General features: G+C 46.8%; 1 protein-coding gene across 6 annotated transcripts in view; it reads right to left on the reverse strand.

The window, feature by feature from the left end:
• Window positions 1-27021, reverse strand: part of PAMR1 (peptidase domain containing associated with muscle regeneration 1) — an 84767-nt gene that overhangs the window by 10940 nt on the left and 46806 nt on the right. For all 6 annotated transcript variants that reach the window (XM_005864428.2, XM_014538191.1, XM_005864426.2 and 3 more), the window contains 3 exons: window positions 16345-16459; window positions 14883-15100; window positions 13169-13276 (listed from right to left, as the gene is read on the reverse strand). In XM_005864428.2, coding sequence (XP_005864490.1) covers window positions 13169-13276; window positions 14883-15100; window positions 16345-16459 — 441 coding nt within the window. The remainder of the gene's footprint in view (window positions 1-13168; window positions 13277-14882; window positions 15101-16344; window positions 16460-27021) is intronic.

The following is a 27021-nucleotide window of genomic DNA, read 5'->3' on the forward strand; positions in this document are numbered from 1 at the left end:
CTCCGCTCCACTCCTCTCCCCTCTCCTCCCCTTCCCTTCCCTTCTCTCCCTTTCTTTCTTCTCTCTCTCCCTCCCCCTCTCTTCCACTCTCTCTCTAAAATATCAATGAAAAAAATGTCCTCACTCCTTGAGTGAGGATTTAGAAAAAAAGGAAGGAAAGTACACATGGACTCAAAGCGCCAGTGCTTGTATTTCCAGGAATGGAAGAAGAACGCAGAGGAAGCACTCCACCCTGCTTTCATGATGGCGTCACCTTCTGATAGTACAGACTCATTCAATGCTGAACATGCAGCTCAGCAGCAACCAACAGGAGTCCACAGACTGCAATCATCTTACTAGCATGGTGTGTTATACCTGCAAGTTTTAGAAAATGGGATAGTTGCCAACATAAAAATCAAAAGAGTTCTCATAAAAATCTGTATTAAATTCAGGTCTGGAAACCCTGGGCCTGTATCCCCACGTGGCAACAATCAACTGTCATCGAGAAGTAGCTCTTGCTTAGATGGAGGCTGAATTCTTCACGTGGCCACAGCCCCCCTACCCCTTTCCCCACCCCTCCCCAGCTGCCTGGCTCTGCAGGCACTTAAATCTGTGGCCAGTTAGCTTATCAAAGGGTGATGATTTGTGTAATTCAAGTGTAGTTCTTCATCTATTTTGAGCTTTGCTTGCTAGAGCTTATAGCCAAGAAAGATTAGGTGATACCCAAGACCAGTCCTGAAATACTGAAAGATGTTGAACTGTACTGAAGCCACATCAGTCTCAGCAGAAGATAAGAAATCCCTTCAACAGTGAGCTTGAGGGTAGGGGTCTTCTCTCCTTGGATGTAGGTACTGCCATTAGGCTCCCACCCATAATTTCCTATGTGCAGAATTCTCATACACTTAATGTGGGTGTAACTAGCAGGAACCTTGGAGAGTTCTCGAGCCCTTGGAGGTAAGAAAGCTTTAGGACAATTCAGGTCCTTTGTTTCTCTCAGGAAGGAGGCTTTACAAGAAGACTTAAAGAGAAACAGCCTCAGGATGCACAATCAAGTCTGCCAAGGCTGAGGAATTCGGCCGTATTTCTGTCATTCTTAGATGCATATTCTTTTACTATGTGATATGTCTGACCTGAGGTCACATGAATATTTTTCCTGTCGTATTTCTTTACGCCAACCCCCAGAAAAGTTATCCTTATATCAACAGTGGATCTTAAACTTGATGAGATCCTAGAATGGAGAACTATTATTTGGTTTTAAGTTACTGTTCATGGAATGTCACCAGGGACAGATAGGAGTAATGCTTCCGAGTTGGGAGTCCACTGGAAGGCAAGGCTCTATGGCCAAAATTCAAGAGAAATATAGACAATGGAAACAGACAAAGGATCCAGATAGTGTAGTTGTTTGACATTGCTTAAAAATAATTATACTGAATATGTTCAGGAAAATAAAAGATAAAAATTTCAATAGAAAACGGAAAATCTTGAAAAATAACCAATGGACAAATCTAGAAGTGAAAAGTTACAACAACAGAAATGAAAAACTCAGTGAAGGAGTTTAATAGAAAATCAGATACAGCTTAAGAGTATGAATAAACTAAAAGATAACTTTAAAAAATCAGAATAAAGTCCAAGGTAGAAAAAGGTGAAGTATGTACAGAAATAGTAAGGGACACGGGGCACACATTGAGAAGGTTAATAAATACATGTAATTAGCATACCAGAAGGAGAAGGGAGAGAGAATGGAGCAAAACAAGATGTAAAGAGAGAATATCTGAAAAATATAAAGCAGATGAAAGACATCAACCTACAGATTTACTGGTACAAAGCCCAAAGCCAGATAAACATGAAGGAAGCCACACACAGACATAATACATAAAACTGTTAAAAACTAAAAACAAAAGGAAAAAATTTTAAACAGCCAAAAGTAGAAAAGGAGGCTGGAAAAACATACTTGAATATAATTATTCTCATTATCTCTAGCTTATAACTTTAAAAATGAGTTTTGCTTCCTTAGACTTTTTCCCAAGTTTTATAATCAGAAAATGTAACCCTAAATGTTTGTTATTCGTTTTGTTGTTGTTTCTGTTTTTGTTGTTGTTGTTGTTTGTTTGTTTGTTTTAAGTATCAGGGAAATGATTTGGGTCCAGACCTTTCTTTTGTTTCCGTATTCTCTCCACCCCATGCAAATCTCTTATCATAGAGTAATCCAAATCTGCATGAACTCAAATTTAAAAGAGTTTTGTTTCCAGATGCTGGTGAAAAAAGAATGGCCTCAAGGATCAGCTAAATACAGGTTCAAATAACCATTTGGTTCCCCAGTGTCCAGAACAAGTACACGGTAAGTGCTCAATAAATATATGTTGGTGGATGGAATGGATAGAATGAAATTTATTCATTTTTCCACTTAATGCACAAGGTTGTGGGGAAATGACTTAATATTTCCAAGCCCTGCGTTTCTCACCTGTAAAACTGAATAATACCATTTATCTGTCCGGGCTGGTTTAAGGAGTAATTGAACTAGCACATAATCTCCTTTTCCCTTGTTTGCCTTTATTTACAAGGCTTCCAACAGCTTTAAAAACCAATTCCCCAAATTCATACACATTAAAAAAAATCCACAAAGAAATCTAAAAGCCCATAATTGGCCCTATTGGAGTAACAGGCAATATTCCACTGTATTTTCTGACCTCTTGGTAATGGCTACCCGTGATGGGCTTCCAGACCTGGGTCCAGTGTGTTGACTAGGGCTTCTGGGTACCAACCATGGTCTCTGTACATTCATCTCTTTTAATCCTGCACAACAAAGCCTTAAAATTAGAATCCTGTATCAAACGTCCAGGGGACATTATTCTCTCTTCCCTGTCACTTGTTTTCAAAGCTGGTCATCCTCCTAGGATGCTTTGAAGAGAATTCTAAAACTTCCTCCATCCATTCTCTTCTCTCCTGTTGGGTTATAGACCATCAGTATCTCATCAGAGCATCTCCCCAGGGTTATATTTCAAAACAAACTCTACCGCCAACCCCTGCCATCCCTACAGGTTCTCTTTTTAGAAACCTTTGTATCTCCCCATTAAATAGATTCATGGTCCTTTTCTATTTGATTTTTCAAGGCTTTGTGTTTCATTTCTCCTCAGAGGGATGGGTGTTTCCAGACAAAGTCAAATGAGAATTTAAAACATCTGCATCCCTGGTCTGAAGGAGCATCAAGCTCCTGCTTTGCTAAGTAAAAATAGTCCATGATGAATAATAAATAGCCCACTGCCCCATTACTTTTGTGACTCACCCCAGGGACACAAACACATTAAGTTTAGTGAGCCCTTGCAAGCTATTTCGTGAGCAAGAACAGGACTTGGGAGTCCATTTTTTCTGGGATATTATTTCATATAAACATTTGAGGAAAGATCTTCTCCACCTTTGTCTTCAGTTTTTCTCAGGACACCAGTATGCGGTGGTTTGCTGTGGTACCACTTTATGGCCACGCAATGGCTTTGTGATCCTTTTCATAGTGAACATTATGGGTGCTCCACCCAGGTCCGTGTTCATCCTTTTTACCAGCTCAACTTCTACATGTGAGTTTATTGCTGAGAGCCGGCACCTGCCACCTTCAGAGGCCTGCCCTCGGGCATGGGCACCATCTTGCTCATGTGAAGAACTGAAAAATGCCTCCATTTATACCCCCCCCTCCCATGCACACCTCAGGGTTGCCTGTAGCCAAGGACTGATAGACATGAATACAAAAGCCCAACTCCTGATCCTCCAGGTGTCCTTTAACTCCCCAGCACCCCATGGGATGGGGTGAGGCTGGGACTGGAGCCCTGCATGCCTTTCAGCACTCGGGGAGATCTCGGGGAGGTTGACTGGCAGGGCAACTAGAGAGGCTGGATCTCATCAGAGGGCCCCAGCCTCCACAGATAGTCTCAGGCTCCAGGCCAGCCCCACCCCAGCAGAGCTGTTTTACCTGAAGGGATCAGGTGCTCTGAAACAATGGGCTTTCCCAAGCTCCATGGTGCAGTTCTAAAATCCACAATCGGAGGACTCTCCCTACTGATTTAGTGCTGTCTGAGTAATGCCAGGACCTCTGTACAACCGTGGGACACAGAGGAGGCCCCAACAATGACTGAGACTAAAGTTCTTATGACGCTGAATGATGGGCCTTGGGATTGGATTTAAGTTGGTTTAAAACAAGTAAAGTTGTATCTTTTGCTCTCCTATCTGATTGGAGATGGTACCACAGGGAACCACCGCATACTGTTGTCCTGAGAAAAACTGAAGACGAAAGATGGAGAAACTCTTTCCTTAATTGTTTACATAAAATAATATCTCAATACTAGGTAGCTGAGATGATCAGGTCTAGAACATCTAGGAGAAATGGCCATGATGATAGAGACATGAAGGAATATGTCAGAAAAATGTGGAGACATTTTAGGAAAAGTGGCCCTTCAGGGCACACGAATATCACTTTTTTTGTGCCCTCCAGTCAGGTCAATTATATTGAATGTGGCAAAAGGAAGTCCACACTCTTCATCCCTAACCTAGGGGTGGCCTCACCTCCCTATCACCCTGATGATCACCAAACTCAGCGGTCAGATCCCAGCAGTGACAAGGAAACAGGCCTCTCCCTCCATTACATCACTGTCCATCCACATACCCTGGTTCACAAAATATCCTTTTCTGAATGAATCTTGAGTGTTAACAAGACACACCAGATGCCCATGAATATCTCTCTTTTCCTGTTGCTTCGGTTTCAAAGCTGTAAGTTTAACTTTGGAGACAAGATCAATAAAAATCCCCCTGGAACCAAAGAATCCAGTCACTGCTCTACCTTTTGGAAGTCCAGCCCGTGGTTCTTCTAATAGAGAAAGACTCTGAAGCGTGTGGCCTATTGATTTCATAGACTTTCTTACTCTGTATATTTAATGAGTGCGTCCTCTGTGCCCAGCAGGATAAGGCATGGACAGATGTTTTCTGCAACTTTAACACAGAAATGTTTAGCTTAAGTCCAGAAATAGAAATGATGTCAGTTAAGGCTTGAGACACCTCAAGGTTCTCCCCAGCTTCACTTAAGCACTTATAAGCATATTCCCCAGGTGTTCAGGGGAATAGCTATATATATGTATGTGTGTGTGTGTGTGTGTGTGTGTGTGTGTATGTATGTATTTTTTTCTCATTAGCACCAATTTATCCTATGAGATTAGTGCCTTCCTTAAATGTGCTACTAAAATTACACCAGAACAAAGGACCCTAACCAAGGAATAAAGTAAAGGTAATCATGGAGACCTTAAATGAATTTGAATGGGGAGTGTGGGGGTCTCAGGAAATATTAGCCAACCCCAGCAGTTAACCTGAGTTACAACAAATATTTTATCTGGTACAATAGGTAGAACTGAGTTGATACCACTTAGCCTGCTGTATTTACTGAAAGAAAACATCTTAATCTGCAGGCAGGAACCGTGGGTGAAATGAAATGTTCCTGCTGAGGAGGATGGGGAGGAGAAAAGAAAAGAAATCAGGGTATTATTATGTCTTTTTTTTAATGTTTGTTAATCCTCACCTGAGGATATTTTTCCATTGATTTCTAGAGAGAGTGGAAGGGAGGAAGAGATAGAGAAAGAAACATGGATGTGGGAAAAACACATCAATTGGTTGCCTCCCGCATGAGCCCCATCTGGGGCCTGGGATGGAGCCTGCAACCGAGGTACGTGCCCTTGACCGGCATGTGCCCCAATTGGGCCCTGGGATGGAGCCTGCAACGTGCCCTTGACCGGAATCAAAGCTGAGATCCTTCAGTCCATGGGCTGACGCTCTATCCACTGAGCCAAACCAGCTAGGGCTATTATGTCTCTTTAGGAGCTGCATGAAAGCTATAAGAGTATCTGAGTGTTTCAGCAAAGACAACAGAGCCAAAGCCAACAAAATTCATTAGCCCATTATCTAGCTGGGAGCCTGAGTCCTGTGAGTCTCAATTCTTAGCTGCCCTTGGTGTCCATCCACTCTCACTCATCACCCAAAATCAAGGAAACAATTTGTGACAGAACTTCGGTCCTGTTTGGAAAAGGCATTAACTTTCTCCCTGGGGCTTTGACTCCTGATGGAAACGTGGTTTTTCACGAGACCATCACCCAGAGACAACCCGCCAGGCTCCCCCTTGTCCTCATTTTTTCCTGTTCAGCTTACATTTGAGTTTGGTGCCTCTGGACCAGATCCAGTTTTCTTTTACTCCCACAAGGGTCTTCCCCAACCAGGAATAACAACACCAACTGGTGATGTAATCCCCATTGAGAATCCTTTTTATCGCTTTCCAGCCCATGGTATCTGCCCCCTGCTGCTGTCCAGCCCTCCGCGGGTGTGAGAGAGAGACAGTATCCGTGTGAAATTATGCTTGGATTGCACACACTGCCCTTTATTCATCCGGCAGCAATTTGGAGGCTGAGGCTCACAATTAGCTATTTGATCTTAATCAGTATTGTCCGTGGCCCCGGGTACACTGTGTCTTTCGGATACCACGTTTCCGGTGTTAGGATGGCCTAGTTAAACAGCTGAAACGGCCTGCGCCTAAGAGACAAGTCAACGTTGAAAAATCTTTTGATTTTTCATTTTATTTTGGTTCAAAATCACCCGGACGCATCCTCGTTTCGTAGAGATGGTAACCTTTGTAACTGGTAGACACTCTGCTGTCCTCTAACTAATGGATCTGCTTGGTTAGAGTCTTCTTGGGGCACCCCCGCACCTCAGAAGGTTTCTGAGTCAGCTCTGGGTGTGTATTGGGGGTGAGTAATAACACTAAACTACTGGGGGAAATGTCCCCCAGCGGTGTTCCTAGTCCACCTTACAATGAAAATGGCCCAAATTGAGGAATTCTGCTGCTAGTCTTGGGGATAATGAGAATGGCCTTGCAGAGGAGGCTGGGGCTGCTGAGCACATCTGAACCCTAAGTGATTACGGATTCTCACCGCCCTCTTAGGAGTTCTCATCACCACCATCACCGAAGGCCTTACTAGAGGAAGTTGATGTTGGCAACTGGACGGCACGTGACATGCTCCTCTGCACTTGAGAAAGGCTAAGATTGGAATTGTTCTGTGGTTCTGCCAAATAGAAGGGAAAAAAATCTACGCTGCCTGGCCCTGCCTTATGTCCTCTGGTACCTAACAGACACTCAAAGGCTTAGGCTGGATGCATGTGTAATGCGGGGAGGACAACAATTCCTAACCCACGGGGATGTTGTCACAATTAAACAAGACAATGTCGCATAAAGCACAGAGCCTGCCGATGAACAGAGAGAATAATAGCTGCAGCTGTTGTTGTTTTAATGCCTGGATACCGACAGGGAAGCCTTGTGTTTTACGAGGAAGCGTTGTTCCTCTTCTGAATCAGGATGAGGGGCAGGGAGCACATGCCCCACGAGGCAGGAACCATTAAGGAAAAGTGGGGGGCTCTCCAGCCTTTGTCAAGGGGCTGGAGTCAGACCCGGAGTCCAGGGTGGCAGGGATGTTTGTTTCCATCAGAAGTTAACTCTGCTCTGCTCTCATCTTCCACTCTTTGCACCCTCTTCCCTCTTCATCCACGCCATCCCAGTAATAATGGGTTACCACTTAGTCGAGACCCTGAGTAAAAGCTGCCTCCTGCACCAAGCCCTGCCTCAGTGAGCTCGCCTGCCAAAGCAAAAGCCGCGAGGGCCTTGGCAAGGCTCATGTTTTGTTTTTTGTTTTTTTGCCCTGTCTATCCCTCTAAGTCTAATAACAAACCTAAGTGATGCTCTGGAGTCCTGGTCTCCCCTATGACCACCAGGGGGCCGACATACACCCACCACATGTTACATGAGCAACGACTGAAAAACCACATGAGGAAAAAGGGAGGCCGAGCAGATAACGGGATGCTGGGGCAACACGCTCTGGAGTTTCCAGCTCCTCCCGACACAATTCCACCGATCATTTCTAAGCGCCCCCTTGCTGGGCTGCCCTGGCTGCGAAGGCTCCCCGCCCATCGTGCCCAGCGTGGGTGTCCTCTCCTGGGATCCAGGATTCCTTTATGACAATGGCATTGGTTGTGTCTGCTTGCCCTTTTAAAACCAGAACTTTCTCGTCTGCAGGCAGGTACAGCGGTGGCGATGCTTCGTGTCTAGCAATGATGTGGGAAGGGCGGTTCATAGCGGTTCACAGAGGAGCCTTAGGGTGTTGTGGGAAGAATTTCCTTAAGGAGCCCTGAGGAAAGTTTGCCATAATCATCCAGTTTGTAGAAACCAGTGCTGTTGCCCTACTCCTTTCCCTGGAGTATCCCCTGCTCTCTGCCAGTGGCCATAATAGGGGCCCGGAGTAGTAATGAGAATCATGGCTCCTCTGACATCAGCTCAGTGCCTTATGTCATTCCATCCCCACCAACGTTCTGAGAAGTACTTGGTATTATTGTTCTGAACATTATAAACTGAGACTCTTGGGAGTTCAGTGACTTGTTCAAGGTCCCCTGACGGATAAACTGCAGGCTCAGAGCCAAGCCCAGGTCTTTCTGTCCTCTGGGCCAAGCTCTTCCCCTGGAGTGCACCCTGCCACGATGGGCCAAGGTGCTCCTGTGTTCCAGATATTGAGGATAAGATAGGGCTTTGGACCCAAAAGCCAGTGAACTGATTTTATAACCTCTCAGCTGAGAGGTCCTAGAGCAGCGGTTCTCAACCTGTGGGTCGCGGCCCCTTTGGGAGTCAAACGACCCTTTCACAGGGGTCGCCTAAGACCATCGGAAAACATATATAATTACATATTGTTTTTGTGATTAATCACTATGCTTTCATTATGTTCAATTTGTAACAATGAAATTGGGGGTCACCACAGTACGAGGAACTGTATTAAAGGGTCGCAGCATTAGGAAGGTTGAGAACCACTGTGCTAGAGCCTACTATTTCTCTGTGATGGGAGAGGGGATTGCGACTCCTCGGGGGTCAGCGGTAACGTTTCCATGAAAACCGCAGATCTCCTGACCGCTTATTCTGATGAGAAGCACAGGCCGCCCCTTTGAAGCTGAAGCAGAAAGTGTGCTCTCCTCCTGGGCGCTTTTCTCCCAGCCCTGGGGACAGGCTAGTGGGAAACCTCCTGCCGATCCAAACCCCAGAAACAACCAGATTCCCCGTCTTCCTTTAATTGGTGGAGGCCATTGTGCTGTGTTCCAAGGCGCGGCAGAGCCCGCAGTGTGAGCTTTGTGCCCGAGAGTCAGCCGGGTTCAGCGCGCTTCATTGGGATGCAGGGGGAAGACCCGGCCTCGTCAACTGGGCCAGAGGAACAAAGGCGACATGGAAACTGGAGCAGGCGATGAATCCCCCGCTCTCCACTTTTGCAAAACAGGATTCCGACCCTTTACTTAAGAACTTATTTTGTCCTTGTGTTCCATACAAAGAAACAGGAAACTTCAGAGGAAAAAAGGGGCCCCAGTTTCTTACATGGTGGCCCAAGGAGGTTGGGGTCGTGGAGGGTGCTGGCAGGAGGCTGGCTTGGCCCCAACGCTGACGGGGAGCCACTCCCCCCTTTTGATTGCTCTCAGAGAAGGTCACCTGGGAGCAGGGGAAAGCTGTTCTTTCTTGGGAACAAATTAATGGGAAGTCTGAGCATAGCAGCATTTAAATAATGTATCTGCGGCTCTCATGACCTCTTACCAACTAAACACTGATTGTTTCTTATTCTTTTTAATAAAAATATGTTTTTATTGACTTTAGAGAGAGAGAGGAAGGGAGAGGGATAGAAAAGATAGAAACATTGATGAGAGAGATACACCGATCGGCTGCCTCCTGCATGCTCCCTACTGGGGATCGAGCCTGCACCTGAAGGAACTGGATGAAGAGATGACTGTGTCTACATCCACACACTGGAATGCACAGCTATTTATTCAATTGAGTTAAAAACATGGTTAAGGCTTGTTTCAAAATTGCAAGGTAAAGTGCCACAGACAATTTTCGTGATGTTTCCCTCATTGACTTAGTTGGAGCTCGTGCTGAATTTCCCAGGAGGAAAACCAAACACCTAAACCTTATAGAAAATAATCAGACATTTGGACCAACATGGACTGACATGGAACACATATCCATGTGTGTTCGGCACTGAAAACAAGTTGAAAATCGTATGTGTGCTTTAATCTGCTTTTGTTTAAAACAGGGGTTCTCAATCTTGGCACGACTGACATTTGGACAAGATAACTTTTTGCGGGCCGAAACTGGTTTGGCTCAGTGGATAGAGCGTCGGCCTGCAGACTGAAAGGTCCCAGGTTCGATTCCGGTCAAGGGCATGTACCTGGGTTGCGGGCACATCCCCAGTAGGAGATGTGCAGGAGGCAGCTGATCGATGTTTCTCTCTCATCGATGTTTCTGACTCTCTATCTCTCTCCCTTCCTCTCTGTAAAAAATCAATAAAATATATTTAAAAAAAAAAAAAGATAACTCTTTGCGGGGCGGGGGGGCGGGGCGGTTGGGGTTTTGCCCTGTGCATTGTAGGATGTTTTGCAGCACCTCTGGCCTCTACTCATGAGATGCCAGTAGCACCCCAACTCCGCAATGATGACAAACCAACCATGTTTCTGGACATCACTGAAGGTCCCCTGGGGGTGGGAGTGGGGGGCAAAATCCCCCCCCAGTTGAGAACCAAAGGTTTAAAATGATGATATATAGACAACTTCGGCTTGCACACCCTAGAAGAAAGTCTGGAAGGATACTCATTACGTTGTTAACTGCTGGGAACCAGGCTTGGTCAGGAAAAGCAATGTTCTCTTTCTATTTCACACATCTCTCTGCTGTGTGATTGTTGTTACAAGTATATACCTCTTCTACAATAAATAGAAAACCAACTGCTATTCCACTCCCACTCACAGGCACGCACATACGTCAGGATTCTCTCTGGAAAAGAGCGACAGGTGGGCCTCGCCTGGGAAGGCAGGTCCTTGGAGAGGACTCGATGATGAGACACAATAACCACATGCATCAACTGGTCGCATCAAGTCTCACCGAGCCCTGCAGTGAGGTCGCGTCTGAGAGCTTGTGAGCGACGTGGGGAATGTGAGATCCTCGCCTCCACTTTTGAATTGGATGGGCCCCTGTCCTGCTCCAGGGAGCATCTAACGCTTCCCCAGGACTCCAGGAGGACAGAGCATTAAAGCAGCAGCGTTGCAGGGTTGGTACTATGTAAATAAAAGATAGATTTCTCACTAATATTTGCTTCCGTTCTTTTAAAGCTATTTTCAAAAAAATACATTTCTGGAATCCCGGCATGTTTGGGTTTCTTGTTAATCTTCAAAGCATTTCCTCCGGGAAGATAGTTTTAGTTCATTGATACACTCATGAGAAAAGCAATAAAGATTTTTCCTCCCTTTTTTTTTTTTTTTTTTTTTTTAGATGATAGACTGCTGTGGGGAAAAAAAAAGGTTAAGGTTTGTTCTGAAATTACAAGGTAAAGTGCCACCGACAATTTTTGTGATGTTTCCCTCATTTTGTTAGTTGGAACTCATGCTGAATTTTCCAGAAGGAAAACAAAAAACTGAAGCCTTATAGAAAGCAATCAGACTTTTGGTTCCCACGTTGATGCCAGCAAATGACTTATCAACTATCCACCACCAATGCCTTCAACCACGGGAGGCCACGGGAATTCTGGGCTTGGAAGCACATTTTGAAAGTGGCCAGGGAGCACTCTCTTGTCCATCTATGCTGGTGTTTTGAGTTGAGACAGTTTGCGAATCAAGTTATGAATCAGTTCATAATGACACATTTTATATTACTTTTCATTATGTTTTTTTTTTTTTCAGGGAAGGATAACAATGCTGGGAAGTCCATTTCTGGCTCATAAACTAAGCATGAATATTTTACTCACAACCTTTGGACCAATTTTTTTCCTCCCTAATAAGAGACTCTTAAAGACATTGTAGCATATTTAGAGTACTTTACTTTTCTTCATCCAATCTTACCTTTTATTTATCGATAATGTGCAGTTACTTCATCAAGAAATTGAGCCTTCTCTCTTTTTTTGTTCCCTGCCCTGACTCTCAGGATTTGCCACTGTCAAGACTCCAGAATCACTCTATAAACCAAGTCTTGAAACAAAGAGAAAGCAACCTTTCTCTTCTCTGCCTTGCACACAACACAGCAGGCTGAAACGAGGCAGGAACCACGAAGGGGAATGCCATTTTCCAAGCATCTGGCATAGCTCTGCTAGGCCAAAGCAAAGCAAGCGCTGCTCTTAGCAGAACACAATGGCACACTCAAGGACACCCTATTGAAACCATCCACGGCTTCCGTCAGCATGGTTTGCAAGGAAAATTCATGAACTCAATTAAAAAATGTATGAACTTTATAGAAAATGTTACCCTTTGTGACAGCATGGATGGACCTAGAGAACATTATGCTAAGTGAAATAAGCCAGTCAGAGAAAGACAAGTATCATATGATTTCATTCATATGCAGAATCTAATGAACAAACTGAACTAATGAGCAAATAGGGACAGACTTATAGATAGAGAGCAAGCTGTTGGTGCTGGGGAGGGGGAGTGAAAGGGGTGGGCAGGGGGTATGGAGGGATTGAGCAACAAAGGGGAAAAAGAAAAAGAACTGTATATGGACGACAGTGGGGTGATTGGGGAGGGGAGGAGGGGGGAGGGAAAGGTTATAAAGGGGATAAAGGTAATGGAGAAAAAAGTATGAACTTATAGAATGCTGTCAAAACAGGCCCTTTTGTAGGATGTCCCAAAATACCTGTGCATGCCAGTGAGGAGGGATTGATGCAGACACTGTGGGTGCTCTGCCCTCAGAGGCCTTCGCACTCTCTCTGTGGGCTCCTTCCCACCCACTCCCACCCCAAGCAATCTTGTGTCACCTCCGTGGCCTGCACCTGCTGTCTCTTTGATGCTCAAAGGCTACTGGGACCACCTGGCCCACATGCAGAGGAAGTGAGGCGTGTTCTGCTTGCCCAGGCCAGCCTTTAGCCGATCACTGATTGCAGTGGGGATGGGCAGGCATGGCTCCCTTGCTTTAAAGCCAGGACTCACTCTGAGATGTGACTTACATCCATTTCTCACGGCCAGCGAACACTGGGGCTGGGATTCTGTCCACATTATGTGCCACCTTGGACAGACCATCCCAGACACCAAGAAACAGCATACGCGGCAAGCTCCCCAAGCCCTCTCCGCGCCAGCCCCACGGGACACGTCAGTCCCACTCCCGAGGCACACTCACGATTTTCACAGCGCCGCCCGGTGTAGCCTGCCAGGCAGGCACACCTGTAAGATCCCGTTTGGTCAACGAGGCACGTGCCGTCATGGAAACAAGGGGACGAGGAACATGCTGCAAGAGAAAAGGCAGTTTCAGTGCCACTGTGTGGCGTGTCCATTTCTTCAAGCCTGGGGTCCTGCAAACAGGCACACCCATGACTAAAGCAGAGCACCTTTCACCCCCACAGAGGGACTCCAGGGGCAGAGCAGCCTTGGGTAGCTTTATTTTTTATTTTTTTAAAATATATTTTATTGATTTTTTACAGAGAGAAAGGAAGAGAGATAGAGAGTTAGAAACATCGATGAGAGAAAAACATCGATCAGCTGCCTCCTGCACATCTACTGGGGATGTGCCCGCAACCCAGGTACATGCCCTTGACCGGAATCGAACCTGGGACCCTTCATTCCGCAGGCCGACGCTCTATCCACTGAGCCAAACCGGTTTCGGCAGCTTTATTTCTTTTAATATTTTTTTTTATTGATTTCAGAGAAGAAGGGAGAGGGAGAGAGAGATGGAAACATCAATGATGAGAGAGAGAGTCATTGATCAGCTGCCTCCGGCATTCCCCCTACTGGGGATCGAGCCCGCAACCCTGGCATGTGCCCTTGACCAGACATCGAACCATGACCTCCTGGTTCATAGGTCACAGCTCAACCACTGAGCCACGCCGGCCGGGCATCCTTGGGTAACTTTAGATCATCTTCGTCAAGGAATCCCAGCATCCTGGATTCCAGGGGAAAGGAAGTGGAAGGTGATTTTCAGGACACTGTGGAACGTGTGCTCAAGAACTCCCAAAGACGCATTCTGTGAACAGTAGTCCTTTGAGATGGTGAGAGTTCTGGGCTCAAATATGGTGGGGAAACACTACTAGTATTAAAGGACATTAACCCGACTTCCCTTCTGCAGAACTTCTCGGAATGCAGTCCAATCCCAGACGATGAGAGCTGGGCCGATCCCTTAGATGGAGCACTTTGGTCGCTTTTGTTAAATCCTACTTCCTTACCCAGACAAGGCAGCAGGCAAAGTCAGGCTTAGGGTTAGTTACTCGTAAAGTAAGTGGCATTTACCATTGTAGCTTAAACCATTTAATACCTATTTTACAGATGGCAAAGCGAGGCTCAGAGCACGCCTGGTGTAGGGCAGCTGTGGAGTGTTTCCTATGGACCAGACTCCCTGCGCGGCCCTTCATCTTTCTGTCTCCCAGAGCCTCCTTAATGGCGCAGGATCTACCGTTATTCCCTGAGTCACTGCTTAGGAAACTGCGGTCCCGAGAAGTAGAAGAACTTGCCCAAGGTCACCTGGCTTCATAGGCCAGAGATCCAAAGCTAATGTTTTTAACCATGCATGCCCCCTAGTGGGAGCTCTAGAGCCAAACTGCTTGTGTATAAATCTCTGGTTCCACCTCCATAGCTGTGTGACCTTGGACAAATGACCCAGCCTCTCTGTGCTTCAGCAGCTAGCTGTGCAAGGGAGATAACAATCCCTAGTTCTGGTTCCCGTGAACATTTCTGAAATGTACCTTGCCATTTCTCTCCTCCGGCTCAATGTTGGGGCTCGTCTGAGACCCCGGCACGCCAGGTCTGAATAAGGCTGAGCAGGGAGGGGAGCGGTACGCAGAAAGGAGGCGTCTGCGTGCAGCATAGTTGCAAAACGCTACATGTGTCTCCATGGCCCTTACCTGTGATCTCTTCAAAAATGGCATGGAAGCCGTCGAAATTCTTGGAGCCGTCTGAATGGAACAGGATGTGGAGCGAGGAGCCCGTGCTCCTGATGGGAGCTGGCCGCTCGTTGCCACAGAAACGCTTGATGATCTGGCCATCGCTGTTGTCGCCGTCACGGACCTCCACGTAGTCATACTGGCACATGTAGTCAAACTCCAGGCTCAGCATGACAAACCTGTGGGCGGAGAAGGTGACAGCGGGACCCACGTGGGCCCCAGGCAGTCCTGAGACCCCTGGGCAATTCGAGGCCAAATGATACACAGGCCTCTGGACATTGGGTGCCACTGGCCTGGTCAGATAGGGGACTGGTCCTGGAGGGCTTGAGTCAGATGAACACTGTTAGTGGACAGGTGTGTGTACGTACACTGTGTGCATGTGTGTGCACACACAGAGCATGCCCAGGTGAAGGGGTGCCGTATGCCGTTCAGGGAATCTCTGTACATGCTGGCTCCTTCGGGGACAGCTGAACTATTCCTTCCTCAAAGAGGCCTCCCTGGTAGATCCCTTATTTTCTTCATGACGTATATACAAATTTTTGTTTCTCATTTTTATCTCTTTGATGTGTGAGTGTGTGTGCATGTGTGCATGTGTGTGTGTGTGTGCGCACGCACACATATGCCTGACTCCTCCACTAGACTGCAAGCTCCTTGAAAGTAGAGTGGGGCATCTGTCTTATTCCTCTGTGCCTAGAGAGGAGTAGGAGAGGTGACACAGGAGGCAGAGAGCAGTTCTTTCAACATTTATTCACGCAACAACTATCCACTCAGCCCCTGCAGTGTACCACGTTCTGTTCCAGGCACTAAGAACTGTTCCGGTCAGACTCTCCTGTGCTACTTCTCTACAGTTACAATAAAACCAGGTCTCTGCTTTGGACTAGGAAACAAATTAAACATTTTCATGGACCTCAAAGCCCATTAGAGAAACAACTTATCTTCCACACAAGTGAGAAAACTGGTTAATTTGTTGCGGGGGTGGTGGCTGTTTTCTGAGAATATCAGTGAAAGGATCTGTGACAAGCATGAGCCCCGATCTAAAGTCTAAATTCCCTGAATGTTAGACCTGTGCCCTTTAGTTCTTCACTTCCTTCCCATGGAACCCAGCCCGGGACTCTGAGAACAGGAAGGCTTGGTTACGATCTGGGCTTGAGTAGATGGCTCTCAGTATCTTGCTTTGTTGTGTTATCTTTGGGCAAAAATCAACGGAGCCCCACTGTTATAGGCAGTGAATGACAGCATTTAATTGGTCATAGTTTTGACCAGGCCTTATCCCACTAAATGAATGAGAGGTTAAAGAAAAAGGCTCCAATATACATTTTCTGCTTTTGAGGATAATGCACTGATGGTTAGTTAGCCCCCGGGTCACTAGAATCCAGTGCCCTCAGTCCCATTACTGTGTTTCCTGATAACCCCAGTCCCTTACCTTAGCTGGATGTTAAACCCAGGTTTGGCGTGAATGGTCCATTCGCAGTGAGCATTTAGTGGGTAGCTCTCCAAAAAAATCTGACCCTTCGAGGCTCGCAGAACCTGGCCACATCCTGGGGAGAGAAGATTGGGGCATGGACATGTGAGTCAATAGGAAAGAGTTGCTGGAAAGTCTCAAAGAGCCTTTGAGCTCATCGCACACCCTGAGAATGAAACGGAGAAGGAAAGAACTATTTCTGAAGCACCTCGCAATGCGTAGGTTTTAATCCATCCAGCAGCTCGAGAAGGGAAGGGGCACCCTTCCAGTGTCCCAGCTGGGAAAATAGATAACAAGAGGAATAACTGGCCTAGCTATTGAGTGACAGAGGAGAGATTCAAACCTAACTGTGTCCGACTGTGAACAAGCCACGCTGTCATCCCCCTTCGCCGAGATGGCCAAAGGCCAGCCTATGGTCTCCTTCATGGGCTCTGGAAGGTGACCTTCCCCACGCCTCTCTCTATAGGACACTGTGGCTTTTGTCCAGAGTCTCCACCTACACATGAACCTTTGGTCTGTGTTCCCTGCACCTTCTCATCCCACAAACAGAGCCCCAAAGCTACTCTTTGCTGACTCCCTCCATCCAGTTAGAAAGTTAATTTGGTCTATGAGCAATTATGTAATCAATGCCTCTCTAAGGCATGATCCTGGAGGGTGGACACAGTCTCTAACCAGTTGGACTGGATTAATAGGTTTCACTTTTTTCTAGTCTCCAACTCCCTTTTCTCAAACAAACTCTTATGAAGACTGTCAATCAAAACATGGACCCAAGAGGGGTTCTGGGTTAAAGAGAAGCAGAGACCCAAAGCCCTCCACCCTCATCATCACCCTTGTCCCCTGAGTTACCTGCAAGGGAGCCCTAAGATTTGAAAACCACTGGAAAAGCACGGGTGTGTAAGAGGCACCCTAGTTTTATAAAAGAGTTTGGGGAAAATGTCTTGAATTGGTTTTTATAGAAAAAAATCATCTGGGTCGTGTAAATAAATATTTTCTGCAAGAGTTAGCCATCTATGATTGTGGGCCAAAACCGGCCCACTGCCTGTTCTTATAAATAAAGTTTTATTGGAACAGAGCCATGCCCATTCTTTTATGCATTGTCTATGGTTGCTCTCAAGCTCATAACAGCAGAGTTGAGTAGTTACAACAAGAGACAATAAGACCTTAAAAAATGAAAATATTTACTATCTTCCCCTTTACAAAAAAGGTTTATCTATCCCTGGTCTGTACAGAATTCCAGATCTATAACTCTTTTGGTTGAGCTGGGATCTTTTCTAGCCTGTACACCTAGAACTGTACCTGGCATATAACAGGTGCTCCATAGATAGGAGTCGAATGAATAAATGGTGATATCATGATAGGCCAGGCCCTAGCGAAAAGATTCATAAACATTCTCTCCGTTAATCCCCATGAGAACCCAAGGAGAGAACATTCATCTCCCCATTTCCCAGATGCGAACGCTAAGGACGGGAGAGGGGAGGGGACTTCCCCAAGGCCAGATGGCCAGGGAGTCCGAAGACCGCCAATCACTGTGCCAACAGGAAAGCCCTGGTGAATCTGGAGACTGCAGCATCCTCCTACCCGAGGCTTGAGACTCAGCGATACCTTCTCTGGCTGTGTGGCCTTGGGCAAGCTACTTCATCTCTCAGAACCTCAGCAAACCTAAGTCCAGCGGGAATAAAACTGGTACCTCCGTCATAAGGTTTGTAAGACTTGAATCAAATTATGCACAGAAAGCCCTCAGCAGAAAAATCAGCAAATGCTAGCTGGCCACGGAGCAGGGACTTGAACTTGAGTCTGTCGAGGACCAATGCTGGGTCTTGACTGGTAACTTAAGCTGCCTTCGGGGCTTCCTGATCCAGCCCCCTCCCGCTCCATTTGGAGGAGCAGGACTTTTCCGCCCTTCCCCCCCACCCCCCCAAAAAAGATAGGCTGACTCGTCACCACTCCCCCTGCTTTTCTGGAGTGCACGTTCCTTCTTCCTGCACACCTCACGCTCCTCCTCGCCCACGCCTGCCCATCTGCTGCCCGGCTACAGAAAGGATGCGTTGGGTGTGAGGGCCAGAAAAAGAAACCTTCGTGCACAGCCTCCAGCCCTGGAGCTGGAAGCTGCCCAGTCGCCAGGCGTGAAATCTCAGCTCCCACAGCAAACCTCCTGCAGGGACCCACGCCAGAACCGGCAGCAAATGCTGCTGCGGAAGCTGGAACCAGACAGCAGCATCCCTGACCCCCCGTCCCCCTGCCACCCTCATGTCCAGGGGGAGCCGCTGCCCAGCCCTGGTCAGGTCTCCTGGGCAAGACCACTCAGGCATCGGCGTGCACCAGGATCTCATGCAGCCTGTGGAGGGCTCAGAGCCCCAGCCCCACCCAGACGCCGGCCCCTGACTGGCCATGTGAGCTACTAGACCACTTGCTCCTGCAGGCCCAGGGCTGTCCTTCAGGAGTCAAGATCCCAAACCACAGGGGCCATCTCGGTTACATTTCACAATGTTCCCTTCTCACCCCAGAGGCGAGGGCAGAGTGGGCACCAAGATGGGGACAGGTTCCAACCAACCTGAGACCAAGAGGCCACTTCTCAGCAATGTGCCTGGGGGAAGGGGTATCAGGCCCAGGGGAGAGGAGGAAGGAACCCCACTCCCACCCCACACAGGGGCTCCAGCTCCCTTTCCACACTGTCCCTCCCAGGGGAGGCAGCGGGCTGCGTGCAGGGTGCGAGCTGCACCTCTGTCTCGGGCAGAATAGTGAGCACAGCTCAGTGTCCGGCCAAGGAAGTGCTGCTGGCCAACCAAGCAGGTGGTCCTGTGTCTGAAAGGCCAGGGCCGGCAATGGGCCCGGGATCCGTGCTCAGACTCCCTGAGGATGTCTGGCTGCAGAGGAGGAAGGGGCGTGTGTGTGTGTGTGTGTGTGTGTGTAGGGGAATTTGCCAGCAAAGTTAGATTGTCCACTGGGCTCTCAAATCTTGGACTCATCTCCAACCCACCCACCCACCCACCCATTCACCACCTTCCCAGTTGCCACAAGCCAAACAGGAGAGAGAGCCGGATAGGCCCTGCTTCTGCAGAGCTGAGAGGAGCTCTAGACGAGGAAGAGAGCTGGAAGGCTCCCAAAGACACGAACACCCGCCGCGTTCAGACAGGAGTCTTGTTGTCTCCAGCACGGAGGGGGCCCGGGGCAGGAGGGAGACACAACACCCTTCTGAGAAGCGGCTGAGTTTCCTTTTTTCTCTGCAATCTTTCCTCTGAAGGAAAAGAAAGCGCTAAGGAAAACATTCAGACTTAGAGAGGGATTTGCACTTTCTTCCCTCCTGAGATGGCTCGGGAGATAGGCCTCGGTGGTTTCGCAGCAGCCTGGGGGGCCACGCTGGGTCCGAATCCTGGGTCAGCCTCTAACCAGCTGTGTGAGCCCAGACAAGCTCTCCAGATTCTCCCAGCTGAGGGGCTTCCTCATTTGGAAATGAGACTAACAGCAGCACCGACTGCCATGTTGTTGTTATTTCTCTATTTGTTTGTACTAAGGGTTAAATGAGATAAATATTGCATCTAAAGCACTCAACATGGTGCCTGGTACATAGACATGCTCAATAAATGGAAAGCAATGTTATTTCTCTTGAGTCTTGTCTGGATCTGAGACACTATTTTGGTACAAGGATGACAGGGACAGCCCAGGTTCTGGCCACTGCCCCAGGGATCTGAAGAGCCTCGTTACATCATTGGCTGGAGCCCTAAACCCATTAGGCCCAGGATCCCAGGCAGTGAGGGCAGAACAAACGCCTGGATGATGACAGGCCCATGCACGAGGCCAGGAGTTGGGAGAAAGCTGGCACCTTCCACGTGATTTGGTCCATCACACCATGACCTGCAGGCCCCCAGGCAGGCCCTCGGAGTGAGGAGCATCAGTGCCTCTCACATCCAGAGAGAGGACAGATTGGGCTCTGGGCCCAGCCTCTGAAGTGGCATCTTGGTGCTGCCATTCCCAAGCTGTGTGACAGCAGGAGTGTCATTGAACCCCCTGTGACTCAGTGTCCTCCCCCGTAAAATGGCTGTGCTGAGGATTAATGAGTTAGTGCATGAAGGTACAGAGAACGATGCCTGGTTCACGGTAAGTGCTCAGTGGTGGCTTTTATCGGGGGCTCAGGTCTTCTTCAGGAACAATCAGATGTCCAGGAGTGACTCCGCAGCTCACTCCATGATGTGGCAGGTAATCCCAATCAAGTTGATACTTTATACGGATTGTTTCATGTCATTGGTTGCCTCCCTCATGACACAGTTCTGTGAGGTCAGGGACCTTGCCTGTCATGTTCACGCCTTTATATGCATTGAGTAGGTGCTCAATTAATTAACTGAATGAATGGCTGTGCAAGATAGAATCAAACATCTGCCCAGTCAAACCATTTTTAAAGCCCCTCCCCTCTGTATCAAATGGTCTGTTCATTCAGTTGAAACTGTGGTCCAGCAAGAATAGCACTTTGTTGCAGAAGGTCGTTCCTCCCCAAAGTTGCCTGGGTATTTGCAACAAACACACACTGAGAAAACCCTGCCAATCCAATTCAAAAGACAGGATCTGGACTAGGGTGGCACAAAGAACATAGAACGCTGAACACTTTCCGTCTTTTTTCTCTGTGCTTCAGCTTGGTTGATTTCTACTAAACCTGTGCTTAAGTTCCCTGCTCCTTTCCGCTGTGTGACCAACTGGTTGTTAATCCCCTCCAACCATTTTTTAAAAAATTTTAGATAGTATAGTTCTCAGTTCTGGGATTTCCGTTTAGTTCTCTTTAACATTTTTCAAATCTATTTTGAAATTTCTCTTCCCTTCTTTAATTGTATTAGCAGTTTACTAGTACTGTAAATCCTTTCATATATTTATTTTTAAGTTATTCAAAAATCCTTGTCTGAAAATTCCAGTATTTTCTCATGTGTGGTCTGTTTCTTTGGACTGATTTTTCTCTTGACTATAGGTCATATTCTCTTGCTTCTTCACAACAGGAAATACATAGATTTTTTTGGATTGTTAATATCCTTTCCTCTATTAGGCAGTTGGGATAAGGGACTGATTAGGCCGATCCAATCAGAAATTAAGCTAGTTTGAAGCAGGCCCGAGGCTATGATCCTTCTGGAAGGGTCTTGAAATTCAAGCACCAGGAACCTAACAACTGTCTTTGATTTTCAACACTCCCCCACTGCCCAGCTTCCTGCAGCTCCATAGCTGCGAGAATGGAAAAACAGAGCCCAGGAGGTGGCACCACTTTGAAATGACAAGTGTTTGAAGCTGCAAAACTACACTATCCCAAGATCTCCAGCTTTCCACGTGTTGCCCCAGCCTCTGCTTGCTCAGCAAAATTTCATTTAAGAGAATAGCTGGTCGAGAGGATGGCCTTTGCTTTGCAGCCTCCTTCAGATTTAAGTTCCACCGGCCAGCCCATAGGCTCCTCACAAGTGTGGCAGGCTCCTCCTCCGCCTCCAGCATGCCCACCCTCTCACCTGCCCTGCCCCCAGCCAACCTCGTAGCTGACTCACGTATGAAGCATCCTGGACCACTTGCTCGCCCAGAAAGAACTCATTCCTCTGGAGTTTAGACTCTTATAGATTATGTATTCACAGATCCTCAAAGGTTTTAAAGAAAATTCTGAATTTTCTTTGATTTATCAAGTGATTTCTTGCTCTCTGAGCAGAAAGGAAGTCTTTTTCATGTCCTATGCCCTAACCAGAAGCTGAGCAATGATGGATGAGCTCTTTGAGAACATGAAATCGTCTGCAAACTTCTCACATTAATTCCCTAGAGCCAAAGAGCTTCAGGACATGAAATATAAAATGCAATTTACCACACAATACTCGTCCTAGGAAGACTACCTCCTCGTGTCCAGCATATATTATCTTGTCACTTTAGGGAATTCTGCTTTATTATTTTTCCTCTCTGGCCTTACATTGATTTCCTTCTCAAAAAAAAAGAAAAGAAAAGAAAAGGAAGAAAGAAAGCAAGCAAGCTTATTTTATGGCTCTGGTTTAGTAATAAAAATAAGAATAGCCCTGGCCAGTGTGGCTCAGTTGGTTGAGCATCATCCCATGCACCAAAGGGTCACTGGTTTGATTCCTGGTCAGGGCACATGCCCAGGTTGTGGGTTCTGTTCCAGACATGGGAGGCAACCTATCAATTCTCTCTCATATCAATGTTTCTCTCTCTCTCTCTCTCTCTCTCTCTCTCTCTCTCCCTACTTCCCTCCTTCCCTCCTTTCCTCTCCCTCTAAACTGAATAAAAACATTTTTTTAAAAAAAGAATAGCAGCCACCATTTATTGAGTACTTACTATGTACCAGATTCCATATTAAGGAATTTATAAATGGTACTTAATTTAATCCATAAAAATCCTCTAAGGGGCCACTATTATCCCCCTTTGGTAAATGAGGAAGCGGAGACTTACAAAGATCGAGTAACTTTGCCCAAAGACATATGAGTAGAGATTCAAACCCAGGTGCCACTGGTTCCAAGCCCTATTGTTAACCACCGCATAATACCATCCCCAATTTGGACCCAACTGGGCATTGTTCATTTCCTGGAAGTGTCAGGACACCAAAGACTACAGCCAGATGAGCTAGTTTTCAGTGACTCCACCCAGGTGATTCTCTGGTTCTCCAGGAGGACAGCAATTAATCAGCAATACAGCCCAGCCAGTGTGGCCCAGTGGTTGAGCATCGACCCATGCACCAGGAGGCCGTTGGTTCGATTCCCGGTCAGGGCACATGTCCAGATTGCAAGCTCAATCCCCAGTAGTGGACATGAAGGAGCTGATCAATGGTTCTCTCTCATCAATGTTGCTATCTGTCTCTCCCTCTACCTTCATCTCTCTGAAACCAATAAAAACGTGTTTGTTTGTTTTAAAAAAGCTTTGTGAAAGTGCTCTCTCTCTCCCTTTCTCTCTCCCATATAGACGCACAGAAATACACACACACACACACACACACACACACACACACACATTTGCTCTTGACCATTGTCTGTTATGGCTCAAGGACCAGTCTCACAAATCCTCCTTCTCTCTCCTATTCTAGCGCACACACATTTTGGGGCATGGCTTATGGCCAGTTCCTCTGCTCCTCTGTCTCTATGCAAAATATGACTAAGAAGATAAATGTATTCAGACCTATAATCTCTCCTTATAAATCCTCTCTTCTCTGGGTTGATTTCCTAACCTTCTCATATCCCCTGGATCCTTCGACGCCTGAAAGGTTAGGCTCACTGTAATGCTACCTGGAAGTGTGACATACGGAGTGGCTCTTGGTCCCGCTCCCGCTCATCTTATTTGGTGGCTAAGAAACTCAGTCTGAGGGCCAAGTCAAATAAACTCTACTCTGGAGGTCAGCAGAGGGGCTCCACGTGAGAAGCCAACCTCCCAGTTTAAGAAGCGTTGAAACCGCTGAGAGGAAGGCTTCATTTTGACTCTAGCTCTCAGCCCCTCTTGGAGCCAGCACATAGACTGCCATTCCTAAATGCCTTTCCCGCAGGAGGAACCAGGATTCGTGGAGAAATGGCTGGTTCCAGACCAGAGAGCGAGGAATTGCTTACGGAACGATGCAGTAGAGCCAGCTTGCAGGGGCTTTGCTGGCCAATCCTGGGCCAATTTTAGCACGGAAAAGAAAAATGGTGATAACGTGGAACATGGAAAATATTAAATTCACGTGTCTATAGTGCAGTAAAAGAAAGTCAGGTGTGGGGAAATGTTAATAGGTGAATCCAAGTGAAAGGTATAGGAATGTACTATTCTCTCAACTCTGCAGATTTGAAATTTTTCAAAATAAAAAGTTGGGGAAAGAAAAATAAGAATCCGCTCCCATCCCTAGCCTGGATTTTCTGAGCTCACGAAACCATTCTTTCCTAGGCAGGGAGATGTGAATAAAGTCTTCTCTTAGGCTCAGTGACTTCAGGCCATCCTCCTATTATCTTGGTTAATACAATCTGTCAACGGTTATGAATGACTCAATCACATAACCGATTTTAAAACTGTGGTAAGTTGGGTTAACACTAATTAACATAAACATTTTCAAGGACGTGATCAAATAAAGGTGCTGTAACATAAGCTCAATGCTCTATATGAAAGTTCTATAACTCAAATACAGAATTGTCTTTCTGGAATTTGCCGGTCACTTATTCTTCCTTCTAAGATTCTATAAGAATGCCTGGGCCTCCAGATGATATTCAGCAGGAAGCCCTCCTTCCTTCGGAATGAAACTGCCTGAAAGGATCACTTGGGCGCCATCTACTGGGTAAATGCTTGCACTGCCATGGGGGTCCAGCAAGGTGCCCTGGCCATAAACAGCCACTCAAGTGTGGCTTCCCCTTAACAGAGGCAGGCAGCACCCAGCGCCCGGCAAGCAGTCCACAAACAGTGAAATGAATTACTTCCCCCTGTGAATTCCCCTCACGTTCATTTAATGCCAATAGGAGGCACATGTGGTAAGAATCTAATAACATCATAATATCACACGGATGTCTTCTTATGGTCAAACGCTGTTTCCATGAATGGTTTGTAAACTCACTGAGGGCTTGTTGTTTCCCCTGGTGACTAACCCAGGGCTCCACAAAACATGCTCTATGAAGGCTGAGGCTGTGGCCAGATAGCACACTGTGTGGGATGAGGCTTTCAGAGCAAACATCACGGAGCTGAACAAGCACAACTGAACTAACACAGAATGGGACAGGAATCGGACCATTATTCTGTTTGTTTCATAGCACTGAAGACCACACTTCAAATTTTTTTACTTTTTGGGTGTTTTGGGTTTTTTTTTTAGTCTCTTTTCTCTAAATTGCAAGCTCCAAGACCTGTCTTGCTCATCACTGTATGTCCAGCACCCCAGACCATCCACTCAAGAAATATTTTTTAATGGCTGGGTAGACTGATGAATGAGAGCCTGGCTTTGTGTTCTGCCAGTGGCAATGGCCTGTTGTAGCAATAAGCTGTCTTTGGGGAAGCCTTGATCCGGCACATGGATACCATCACTGGTCCAACCACTTGGGATGGAGAATACTTCCCTAGCTGACTGATTTGGGGCTTAGCCATGTGGCCTCTTTTGAAATGTGAGTGAATGTGATATGAGAAGAGGCCTTAATGTGGGTGTGTGTATGGCTTCGCCTCTTGTGCTTCTGCAACTCCCCCCAAGAACAGCACGTCCTTAGTAGCTGCTGCCCCTTTGGCCTGGACCCTGAGGCATGGAGTTCAACCCAGATCAGCTCAGCTGAAATCAGTTGAACCCCTGCCCACCCACAGACCCATAATAAAAAAAAATATTTCCTTTTTGAGATTTGTTACACAGCAAAAACTGACTATTATATATGGACATATTATCACCACCACCCCTGAAAGCTTCAACTTAGATATTCCACTCTCTGCCTACAATACCCCTTCTATCTATGTGTTCCACCGCTTTACTACCACTAAGCCTACTTTTCTACCACATTGAGACATCCATCCCTATTCTCTCTCTGCCAGGCTCTTTCTGATTTCATGTCCTACCCAACCTGGATGAATTGTCTTAGCCAGTTCTCAGATCAAGCAAATGCCTGTTTCAGTTCATCGCTGCTACCATGCTGCTGTCGAGCACTGCCCACTGGCCTGACTGCAGCGCCTACATAACAGTTCCAGCTTGAACTAGGCCCTCAGTCTTGCTGGGACTTGCCTTTCCTTATTCCTCGTGTGGCTGTATCAAACCTTTGCTACTCTCAAGCCTCGGTCTCACTTCCATTATGCCCTCAGCAGAGGGCACTTTTCAGAGAAAACAGAGCTTGTGAAGTGGAGGTTGGATGGTCCTGTGGTTAAGAACCAGGGGTCTAGAATTGCACCCACATAGGTATCTTTCTGGTTTGCCCACACCTGAGCAAAGGCATAGCTCAAGCATCAACTCCTACCTAACGTCTCCCCTACCCCTGACTCCCTCTTCTTTTACCTCTGTCCTGCCAATGCCTTATCCTAGTCCCCAACTTTTCCTTGGCTTCCCACTGCACTCAGAATAACATCTAAATTCTTTACCCAGTTCACCTACCTACAAGGCCATGCACAATCTGACTCCTGCCTATGGCCCCAATCACATCACTTAGCCCTTCTCCACACACACAGAGAAGGAGCAACCTGCCATTTCCAAAGGGAAGAAACCCTAAAGTGATCTAATAGACTGTAGGGGGTCAATGCGAAATCGAAGTTGTGCTGGACAGCTCTGATTATGTCTGTCTTAAGCAGTTTTATTTCTGGACCACTACCAGCTTGGCCATTCAGGAGCGTATAAAAGAATAAGGATATGTTTACTGTATTCATTTTCGCTATATGCCAGGCAAAGCACTAGGCATTTCACACACATATCTGCTTTAATTCTACAAACAGCCCAATAGCATTCTGCCCATTTTCAAGAAAAGGAGACTGCGATTAGCAAGGGTAGATGGCTTGGCCATGGTCACAGTACAAAACCATTAGTTAGCCCAGGCCCGTGTCATTCCAGACCCTGTGGTCTTGATCATATCAGAATGTCTCCAGAGAATAGCTGCCAGAGGAAGACCAGGGTGAAATCCTGCAGCGAATCTCCCTGGAAATTAACCCCCCACCCCCCCAAAGCCCTAAATTCAATTTCCTGGAAACCATCTAAAATGACATCAAAGTTTTACA

Source organism: Myotis brandtii, unplaced genomic scaffold (genome assembly GCF_000412655.1).
Source record: "Myotis brandtii unplaced genomic scaffold, ASM41265v1 scaffold187, whole genome shotgun sequence".
Taxonomy (NCBI): Eukaryota; Metazoa; Chordata; class Mammalia; order Chiroptera; family Vespertilionidae; genus Myotis; species Myotis brandtii.